At 33.0% G+C, this 11768-nt stretch overlaps 1 protein-coding gene across 1 annotated transcript; it reads left to right on the top strand.

Moving 5' to 3' along the window:
• The first annotated feature begins 1931 nt into the window (after positions 1–1931).
• On the top strand, positions 1932–9125 carry LOC111709731 (glycoprotein-N-acetylgalactosamine 3-beta-galactosyltransferase 1). Its single transcript, XM_023483624.1, has 10 exons — positions 1932–2089; positions 3492–3649; positions 4133–4196; positions 4872–4956; positions 5378–5445; positions 5611–5689; positions 6271–6494; positions 6573–6681; positions 7932–8164; positions 8597–9125. Exons 1-10 carry the CDS (start codon positions 2059–2061, stop codon positions 8644–8646), a joined length of 1101 nt encoding a protein of 366 aa, XP_023339392.1. The 5' UTR covers positions 1932–2058; the 3' UTR covers positions 8647–9125.
• The last annotated feature ends 2643 nt before the right edge of the window (positions 9126–11768 follow it).

Genomic DNA, 11768 nt, shown 5'->3' with positions numbered 1-11768 from the left:
TGACAGTTGGTGAATAGTTTAAAATGTCTTCTTCCATAATTTGTTGATACTAAAGAGACTAATAACATTTATTATATGACAGTTATATTATAGTAAAATTTATTTCACAGTAAAATATATATGAGTTAAACATTTTTTTAAAGAAATAAACTGCAAAAAGTCTTTAATATCTAATACAGTATGTTAAAGAAGACATTCAAAACTATTCACCAACTGTCATGTTTCGTGGGACACGCTGTATATACTCATAGCTCATACTGGATAATACAGTTACTCAAATCTTATTCATAACTATCAATACTAATAAATATCTACACTCCACACGAATATATAATATATTTACATCCATACTTTCAACCATATATAATATATTTACATCCATACTTTCAACCATATATAACATATTTACATCCATACTTTCAACCATATATAATATATTTACATCCATACTTTCAACCATATATAATATATATACATCCATACTTTCAACCATATATAACATATTTACATCCTTACTTTCAACCATATATAATATATATTCATCCATACTTTCAACCATATATAATATATTTACATCCATACTTTCAACCATATATAATATATTTACATCCATACTTTCAACCATATATAATAGCATATTTACTTTCATTCTTTTCTCATGTACATTTAACCATATCCATTAAGCCTCATCCTACTTAATTAAACTCATCCGTACTTTACCATACTCAGTAATCATCCAAACTAATCTATTTTATCTATGCTCATCCATGCGTATTTTATGTCATCTTTTTAAGTTTATTTTATGATGTTACAGGGCAAATAGTGTTACCAGTAACTTTTAAATAATTTATCTATTAAGGTCTGTTTTCACTGCACAATTACCGTGGCTAATGTTCATTAGACTATATAAAATCATATCTTGGGTCTAACAGTCTTATTCCTATTCCAGAGTTTTCTGGTTCTCACTGTATGCTTTGTATCTGTCATTGAGATTTTCATAGCGATAAATATTCTAACCAATTTCTCCAATTATCCAGTTGTTATCAATACAGTGCATTCGTCCTCAATCCTCAAACACCACACATTCATATTCATAGAACTCAGTTCATCACTACACCCGGAGTAATTGTTTTCACGGGGTTGGATTCTAGTTCTGCTGTAAAACTCCCAGTTGACCTGAGTAATCGTAATAAAAAAGAGTACTCCCATTGCAAGATTACTCCCAGTACACGAGTACTCCTAGTAAAAGAGTACTCCTAGTAAAAGAGTACTCCTAATAAAAGAGTACTCCCTAATAAAGAGTACTATACTAATAAAAGAGCACTCCTAATAAAAGAGTACTTCTAGAACAAGAGTACGCCCTGTACAAGAGTTCTCACAGTACAAGAGTACTCCCAGACTCTGAGTTCAAGAGCACTCCCAGTATAAGAGTACTCCCAGTACATTAGTACTCATGCACAGTAAATGAGTACTCCCAGTAAAAGAGTACTCCCTGTAAATGAGTACTCCCAGTATAAGTAAAAATGTTCTTTAAAAGTCCCATGAGCCATAAACATTGCAATTGTGTAGTGCACACAGACCCATGTCAATTAATGGGTTGATTGTCGAGATACTAGTAAAACTTTTTCCTTCACAACGACATCCCATACAAAAAAAATTGTCAAAATATCGTTGTCATCTTGCACAGTTTCACTGTTCATAATGAAAATTTTAAACTGTTGTTGTTATTTTTTAAAAAAATTCATTATTTTATTTTAAAAAACATTTGAAAATGTTTACTGAATTTTATGTTTTAATCCTAGTTCTCTAAATATATTTCAATAAGAAATTTAAAGCTAATGAAGTTTTAATGACATTTTGAACCTTTTACATTCCTTGGTCGCTTAAAAAAATGTCTGCCCTAGTTTCCTACTGACTCCCAATGTCTCAAACTAATAATCTATTTCAGGATTAAAAATGATTAAACTGTAAAATATCGGAGAAGGTTCAAGAATGGGAGATTGGGTCGAGATATTTGAGAGAAGGGAAGAATGAGGAGTGAGGACTTAGTCCTGAAGTATGTCCTACTCTGCACTTCATGGGGCACAAAGTAAGAATATTTTTTATTGATTTGATACACACAATATACCCATATATCAAATGTTGGAAAATTATGGATATTTATTGAAACTATGTTTTCTAGGCGGAAACTATGTTTTCAAGGCGGAAACTATGTTTTCTAGGCGGAAAGTTGGAAATTCTTTAATTTAAAGGGGACAAAAAAGAAGGGGGTGTCCTACAGTTTCTCCCCCCCCCTTCTCAAGTTTCCCCGTGCAGTACACACCATTTTCTAAATTTATTCCTTTGACAGGTGTTTTTGCATATGGCATATTGTATACATATACATATGTACGAATATCCCTACATTGTTTACTCTGGCTTTCTATTTGTTTTTCTATTTATTTTATTTTTTATCAAAACTTCCTCATTTCCGATTCTTCATATACAATACATTAAAGAAAACATAAACTGGGGGGGGGGATTTTTTATCGACAAGCATCTTTTTTTAATAAACTATTTTCAAGTTCTAAACTCAGCGTCTTCTTCTCTCCCAAATGTATCATTTAGGTTATAGTGTACAGCGTGATAATGTACGCTAATCCTTTACTAATTGTATAGGCCAAGAACTATACCGAGAGCGTACTGCATATTTGATTATTATAAGGAGATTCTGCCTAAACTATAGTATATCAATATTAGTAAACAGTTGTAAGTGTACAGCACAGCTAACTGAGCACACAGGTAGAGAACTATCATCCCACCTGGCTACAATGTACTGGTATACAATGTACTGGTATACCGGCTTCAACGTAGCATAAAAAACACAAAACTGTCAAATTTCCCAGATCCGGGCTGAAAACCCTAAATGCAGGACAAATTAAAGCCCCGTCTTGGAATCCCTAAAACTAATGATTTGAATTGAATTGATGAAAATTTCACGTTTTAACATGCTTGTCATTAGAAAAAGAATTCATATAGCAAATGCCATTTACAAGCTGTCATGAGGTTGAATTGAAACTATTGTGTGATGATATCACTAATCTGTATCTACTTAATCTTGAAATCCAGAGTGGCAAAGGAATTGAGTCTTAAATTTCTATCTCTATGTCTTTGCAACCTGATGGCGTAAAGCTTTGATTTCAAACTTAGATTATTCGTTCGTACAGAATTCACAGTTTGAAATATTTTAGGTTTACGACATTATGTTGCAAAGATTAAGGGATCAGCAAATCAGAGTTTGTGGCAAAGGGTCAATTCCTGTTTAATCCGTTATAAAAGCTGTTTCATATTTTCGCGATGTTTCTTTAACCATTAGACAAATTCAGAAGGAATAAGTCCAATCCATGTAAGTTCCGCCGTCTGGTGAAGTTGTATCTTGATAATCTAGTATCTTATCTTATCACAGTAAAACTTTGCACTTGATAAATATCTTTAATTACCTTCATGCTTAGGTTGGTTTCCCCGACAGATATGTCTAACCCTGACTGTTGGTATCCTGGCCGGGTTCTCCTTCTCCCTTCTCATCCTCAATGCCTCCAGCATCTCCAGGAGTGAGATGTTCCTTGGTCCTCCTCCAGCTAAATACTCTCAGGATATACACGATCACAAGGTATACATGGAGAACAATGGTATCAGTTCGTAAACTTAAATTATTTCCAGATATCACTTTGCGCCAATAGGTTTGATTAGATTATGTTGAGATAAAACCGGGGTTTCTGCTTCTCTGCTATCTCTGCAGTCAAATTGAACTAAAGTTAATTTCCCTTTAGGCCTGACCTAGATTCTTGAACCTGGTTAGGTTGCAGTGTTTTTTTTTAAGATCAGGACGAGAATTATTTATCTGTTTCTTATTCTTACTATTGCGCTTTCCTATATATTCTAGGTTCGTTTTGAAGAGTTTTAGATTTTCATTTTTGTCGGATATTTTTGTCCTGAATCAAGCCCTATCTTGATCCTAGTTCTAATGAGAGAGACTGAAGGATATTAAGTTAATTTCCAGGTGTATCAGTATAACAAGTGTTTAACACAAACTGTACTTTTTCTTGGAAAATACAACAAAACTAATTCTTCGATTCTTAAAATCAATTTTCAGGAGATACAGAGTTTACCTGAGTTAACTAAAGAAATCATTCTTCAATCACATTCCTCTGAAAAAGGTGACTAGAATTTTATATTTTCTTGACGGACATTTTTTATGATATTTCATATTGATCCTATCTTTGTTTTATTTTGAATGTTTTACATTTTGATTTTTGAGAATGGCGAACGAACAAAAGCTTTGCTCTGAGCTCTACTGAATGTGAAGTTTCCTTTTTTCATCCAAAGTTTTAAGAAACTAGTTACTCGCATCTAGCTCTAATTTTCTTTTCCCTATATCCCTGCAACCGTATGGTTTAACCCTTCGATATTTCAAACTTGTAACTTCGATCTATCATGTAACTCATAGTTTAGAATGTCAGAGGCCTTCGAAATCAGGTTGCAAAGATTTACAGATTGGAAAATTACAGTTTGTGGCGAGTTATCTGAGCTAGAAACTCATGTGTTTGATACCCTTATCCTTATTATTATTATTATTATTCTTGATATCCACTGTGGACACTTTATTTCTGCTTAATCCTCTCTTTTTGATATCCTTGATGAGAGTTCTCTCATTGATTGCGAGCAAAATATTCGGTTTCTGATTAACTGTTCGGTAGTTTTAGACACTTTACTGGACATCAAATAAAGATTAAATTAATCCGCAGATTAACAAAAAGAGGAGATCAAGCACTGATCTCGGTATCCACAAAACAAGAGTTTTCAGCTCAAGTCATCTTATCTTTTATTTCTAGATAATGAATCCCTGGCTGCAGATTTAACCCGAAGGGTTCGTGTTCTCTGCTGGGTTCTAACAGGACCTCAGAACCATGTCACAAGGAATATTTTTATTCAAACTAGATTTAATCAGAATTAGGCATCACGTATCACGTATGTATTAAACTCTAAATTTCTAATTTCTATTTATTATTTGCTTCATTTGCAAGCGGATGTCGTAGAGCTTTGATATTTCAAAATTTTATTTAACAGAATTCATATTTGAGTAAAAATAAAATGGTGAAGTTTTACAAAAACAGGTTTCAAAGATATAATGATAATAAAATTAGAGTTTCAAACGAATCGTCAGTTTCTTTAATTGTTTTATAAAAAGCAGAGTTTTTAAAAGTTGCATTTGTCACAGTTATAGGTTCTACAATTTTAATGGTATTTTGCCAAAAAAAAATTACAATTGGCGACCAAAATTTTCATAATATTGATTTTTCTGAATTAAACTAGAGAATAATAAAAACTGATTGGTTAGAGCTAAGCATGTTAAAGCAACCTGGGGAAGACGATGCAACAAACTTATATTTATGAGTTCTCAAGCAGGTAAATAATCTACTGATTTTGGGTCACATGAATAACGTGTAAGGGACCTTTAAAGCATTAAAAGATGCTGCAATAGCTAATAAATAACAGTCTTCAAAATATTTAGAAATAAGGAAATTTTACAATGATATCTAATAATAATAATAATATTGTTGAATATTATAGATAGTTCTCTGCCTGCCATAGCTCTCAAGGTTCAGGAGGGGAGGGATAGTCTTTGGGCAAAAACAAAACAGGCATTCAAGTAAGTAATTAAATATTTTGTCGTAAATCCTTCTATTTGATTGACTATTTGATTAACTAGGTATATCTATGATTAAATATTTGATTATCTAGGTATATCTATGATTGACTATTTGATTATCTAGGTTTATCTATGATTGAATATTTGATTATCTAGGTATATCTATGATTAAATATTTGATTATCTAGGTATATCTATGGTTCAATATTTGATTATCAAGGTATATCTATGATTGAATATTTGATTATCTAGGTATATCTATGATTGCATATTTGATTAACTAGGTTTATCTATGATTGAATATTTGATTATCTAAAAATATCTCTGATTGAATATTTGATTATCTAAAAATATCTCTGATTAAGTATTTGATTATCTAGGTATATCTATGGTTGAATATTTGATTAACTAGGTTTATCTATTTTATCTATGATTGAATATTTGATTATCTAGGTATATCTATGGTAGAATATTTGATTATCTAGGTATATCTATGATTAAATATTTGATTATCTAGGTATATCTATGGTTGAATATTTGATTATCTAGGTATATCTATGGTTGAATATTTGATTATCTAGGTATATCTATGATCACCATCTGAACGAGGCGGACTGGTTTCTCAAGGCCGACGATGATACCTACGTAGTAATGGAAAACCTGAGATTCATGCTCGAACCTTACAATTCTAGTCAACCCATGTACTTCGGTTGCAAGTTCAAACCGTACGTGAAGCAGGGTTATATGAGCGGTGGAGCGGGATACGTTCTCTCAAAGGAAGCGATTAAGCGGTTTGCAACAAGAGGTATAAAGTTTGATTAGTTTTTAACTTTGAACTTTGGTACTTTTTACATTTCCATGATTGCTTAATCTCTGTATCTAGGGTTGTCTGATGACTCTGGTGTGATCTGTAGAACGGACGGAGGAGGAGCTGAGGATGTAGAAATGGGGAAATGTATGGAGAATCTCGGAGTTCTTGCTGGAGACTCCAGGTAATGTCTAGACTTTGAACCTCAGAGTTATAGCCTTAGACTCCAGGGACTCCATGTTATACCAAACCTTTAAACCTATGAGATCTCTCCGGAGACTACAGGTTATACCAAATCTTTAAACCTCGGAGATTTTACCGGAGACTCCAGGGACTCCAGGTTATACCAAACCTTTAAACCTAGGAGATCTCTCCGGAGACTACAGGTTATACCAAATCTTTGAACCTCGGACATTTTACCGGAGACTCCATGTTATACCAAACCTTTGAACCTCGGAGATTTTATCGGAGACTCCAGGGATTCCAGGTTATACCAAACCTTTTTAAACCTCGGAGATCTCACCGGAGACTCCATGTTATACCAAATCTTTGAACCTCGGACATTTTACCGGAGACTCCAGGGACTCCATGTTATACCAAATCTTTAAACCTCGGAAATTTTACCGGAGACTCCAGGTTATACCAAACCTTTTTAAACCTCGGAGATCTCACCGGAGACTCCATGTTATACCAAATCTTTGAACCTCGGACATTTTACCGTAGACTACAGGTTATACCAAACCTTTGAACCTCGGAGATTTTACCGGAGACTCCAGGGACTCCAGGTTATACCAAACCTTTAAACCTAGGAGATCTCTCCGGAGACTACAGGTTATACCAAATCTTTAAACCTCGGACATTTTACCGGAGACTCCAGGGACTACAGGTTATACCAAACCTTTGAACCTCAGGGATCTTACATGAGACTCCATGTTATATAAAATCTTTGAACCTCGGAGATTTTACCGAAGACTCCAGGTACTCCAGGTTATACCAAACCTTTGATCCTGGGAAATCTTTCCGGAGACTCCAGGAACTCCAGGTTATACCAAACCTTTGAACTTCGGAGACCTTACAGGAGACTCCAGGTTATATCAAATCTTCGAACTTTGGAGATTTTAACGGAGACTCCAGGGTCTCCAGGTTATACCAAACCTTTGAACTTCGGAGATCTTACAGGAGACTCCAGGTCATATCAAACCTTTGAACTTCGGAGATTTTACCGAAGACTCCAGGTTATATCAAATCTTCGAACTTTGGAGATTTTAACGGAGACTCCAGGGTCTCCAGGTTATACTAAATCTCTGAACCTCGGAGATCCCACCAGAGACTTCTCCTCTGAATCTTCGAGTTTTTGCCGATTTTATCATATTAGCGTAAATGGTCTGGTTTCCATGTTATTAGCAATGTGGTATCAATAAACTTGTTATTTAGGGATTCCTTGGGCCGCGGACGATTCTTTCCGTTTGTCCCGGAGCACCATCTCATTCCTGGACATATGCCCGATGATTTTTGGTACAAGAAGTATATTTACTACCCTGTAGCAGAAGGTATGGGGTGCTGTAGTGATAGTGCTGTTTCCTTCCATTATGTGTCTGCGAACCAGATGTATGTTATGGAATACCTCCTTTACCATCTTAGACCGTATGGCATTGATAGGAAAATAGGTAAGTGTACAGTGTAGACATGCAAACAAATTTACATTTGTTCCGAATAATTTCTTTTTTGATTTATCTCAAACTTTACAGAAAATGCGTCTTTGCCACAATTATGATTTTCTAATCCCTATATCTTTTCAACCCAATGTCGTAGACCATTCTATTTATAACTATTTTGGATCAAATAAACAAAATTTGAAATGTCAAAGGTTTACACCATCATGTTGCAAACATAAAAGGATTAAAAATTTGAGCCTATAATCAGTTCTTCTCTTTCTGATTTCATCTCTCATGACTACGTAATGTTTAAAAAATCTTCCATTTTCTGTTTACCGTTAAGCAAAATTTATAATTGTGAATCCGGAAGAAATTTCTTAACAAAAAAAAATGCGGGAAAAATGTCAAACCCTAACACGCATTTAATTGATTTTTGTATTTCAGAAAGAATAGAAACCCCAGTGAATGCTCCTCCAAACAAGTCAAAATCTTAGCCCGGCAAATTCTTCAGTTGAAAGGTTCTTACTGTCAGATAAACATTAAAGTTTTACAAACTTAAAAAATGTTAATTCTAAAACGAAATTTTATCCAGAGGCAAAAACGAACCAACCTTATATGGTCTCTTTTTTAAGTCGATCAAAAAACAAAAAAAATGGCTTTAAGTTCAATCTTGATCGTGTTTTTTTTTATTTTAATCTGAAAATGTTGGTTCATGTCAACCTTAAAGCAGTACAGTACAGTACAGTTCTCACAATGAAATGTACTTTGCGTACATAACCCAACAGTACAGTACACCAACTAGATGAAAGACGACATGTCCTGCAAGATCTAAATATTGATTAAATAATCATAACTCATGAACGGATTATTTTAAACAAACCATTTTTATAAACGCACACATTCCTATCTTGCCTCAAATAGATGTTAATAATAATAAATACTAAAACATAAACTTAAATACTCTAAATGTTATTTCATATGGTTAATTAGACATTAAACAAATTTCACATTTTATATCTTTATCGCCATGATTAAAATTTAAGATTTATTTTTACCATTTTACCATATTTATGGTCATTTATCTATTACTCTAGTCTTTATAATTCGACATGTTATAAAATTATGTTTTTATTTTTTGTTACGTTTCTTTCAAAAGGCCTAAGCTAGGGTGTAACTTTTACTTTTAAATTTGATTTATTTGTTTATTTTCATTCTATAAAAAAATATTATTATCAACATTAAAAATATATACCCTATTATGTACTATATGGTTTGTAAAGATGTTTTTTTTTATGGCCTTATGTCGAGCATAGGGGGTTTCTGAATAAGTGAAAAAAGAATTAAAATTATTAAAAAAGCTATTTTAATTAAGATGAAAATATTTATTCTCCTATGCTCATAAAATCTACCCGTTTATACCCCCCCCCCCCCGATTTACCACAAAAAAGTAGGAAATATTGGATAAAGGCTTTGTTATTAAAATCCTACTATCCTTTTAAGAAACCGTTTGCTAATCCCGTCAATTCAGACAGGAGTGGAACTCGTATCCTGAACTGCGTAGTGCGTAGAGTATCCATCCACTTTTTATTCTCATTCCATATTCTTCCTTCCCCCTTTTAATTTTCTAGAATTTTTGGAAAATTTTAAGGGTGATTTTAAAACTCTTCATACATGTATTAGTACCCTTAAAACATATCTCTGTTATTGTTCCTTTATGTTTTAATATTATTTATATGCTTCCAACATATACAAGTGTATACATGTAATTATGTACAGTTACACTTGTATAAAAACATTCCTGATCTCAATAAAAACTAAAATCTTATTTTTTATTTTTTTATTTTTAGTTGAAACGGCATTAATTAGTTGTTATTCATGATATATATAAAATATATCTTGTTGAAGGGACTTAAGTCTAATTTCAAGAAAACTTCAATGCAAAGATGGCAATGATCGATTCACAACGATACCCTTAAAAAAATTGTCTGATCGACATGTATGAATCAGATATCAATCTTCACAATTTTGAGAATTTGATATAAATTTTTATAATTTTGAAACCTTGTTATTTTAGATTGTGGTTTCTCTACAAAAGGGACTTGTACATTTCTAGGATGGGAATTATCTAAATGTATCACTTGTAACCCTGGAAAACTTACAATATATTTCACATTATTGACCAGATAAAGGTTTCAATCTGGAGATTCCATCTTTGCCTAGAGGGTCACTTGAAATTACGCTTACAGTCTCTTTAGGAAAGCAATTTCTTCATTCTGCTAAAAGATCTGCTAACAGGGTATCTCTAAAAAGATCTGCTAACAGGATATCTCTAAAAAGATCTGCTAACAGGATTATCTCTTAAAAGATCTGCTAAGAAGATCTTAAAAGATCTGCTAACAGGTTATCTCTAAAAAGATCTGCTAACAGGTTATCTCTAAAAAGATCTGCTAACAGGATATCTCTAAAAAGATCTGCTAACGCGGTATCTAAAAAGATCTGCTAACAGGGTAACTCTAAAAAGATCTACTAACGGGGTATCTCTAAAAAGATCTGCTAACAGGTTATCTCTAAAAAGATCTGCTAACAGGGTATCTCTAAAAAGATCTGCTAACAGATTATCTCTTAAAAGATCTGCTAAGAAGATCTTAAAAGATCTGCTAACAGGTTATCTCTAAAAAGATCTGCTAACAGATTATCTCTAAAAAGATCTGCTGAGAAGATCTAAAAATATCTGCTAACAGGTTATCTCTAAAAACATCTGCTAACAGGTTATCTCTAAAAAGATCTGATAACAGGGTATCTCTAAAAAGATCTGATAACAGGGTATCTCTAAAAAGATCTGCTAACAGGGTATCTCTAAAAAGATCTGCAAATATGGTATCTCTAAAAAATCAGCTAACATGGTATCTCTAAAAAGATCTGCTAACAGCATATCTCTAAAAAAAATCTGATAACAGCATATCTCTAAAAAGATCTGCTAACAGGGTATCTCTAAAAAGATCTGCTAACAGGTTATCTCTAAAAAGATCTGATAACAGGGTATCTCTAAAAAGATCTGATAACAGGGTATCTAAAAAGATCTGCTAACAGGTTATCTCTAAAAATATCTGATAACAAGGTATCTCTAAAAAGATCTGATAACAGGGTATCTCTAAAAAGATCTGCTAACAGGGTATCTCTAAAAAGATCTGATAACAGCATATCTCTAAAAAGATCTGCTAACAGGGTATCTCTAAAAAGATCTGCAAATATGGTATCTCTAAAAAATCAGCTAACATGGTATCTCTAAAAAGATCTGCTAACAGCATATCTCTAAAAAAAATCTGCTAATAGCATATCTCTAAAAAGATCTGCTAAAAAGAAACAGAGTAGTTCATAACAGAGTAAATTTTATATACGGTTTAAGAAAGGGAAAATATTTGCTGCATGAAGAGGCGAATACAGGATTAGAGGATATTACCCCCCTCCCCCCCCCAGGGCGGTTTCAGGATTTTAAAAAAGGGGGGGTTAAAAAATCTTTATCCCCTGTTATCTTATAAAAAAAATGTTGCTAAAAAGTTCAATATTTACCCAACTAAAATTACAGTTTCTTCTTCTTAAATCATGTTTAATTTAT

Source organism: Eurytemora carolleeae, unplaced genomic scaffold (assembly GCF_000591075.1).
Source record: "Eurytemora carolleeae unplaced genomic scaffold, Eaff_2.0 scaffold995, whole genome shotgun sequence".
Taxonomy (NCBI): Eukaryota; Metazoa; Arthropoda; class Copepoda; order Calanoida; family Temoridae; genus Eurytemora; species Eurytemora carolleeae.
The sequence above is the reverse complement of the archived record's forward strand: the minus strand, read 5'-3'. Positions and strand labels throughout refer to the sequence as shown.

What these genes read in the sequence shown, in the direction of transcription:
- LOC111709731 (XM_023483624.1), top strand. Translation starts at nt 2,059, where the DNA reads ATGTCCTACTCTGCACTTCATGGGGCACAAA. An exon ending in ATTTATGAGTTCTCAAGCAG is followed by an intron (nt 5,446 to 5,610) that starts GTAAATAATCTA and finishes TGAATATTATAG; the next exon opens with ATAGTTCTCTGCCTGCCATA. An exon ending in TGGCATTGATAGGAAAATAG is followed by an intron (nt 8,165 to 8,596) that starts GTAAGTGTACAG and finishes TTTGTATTTCAG; the next exon opens with AAAGAATAGAAACCCCAGTG.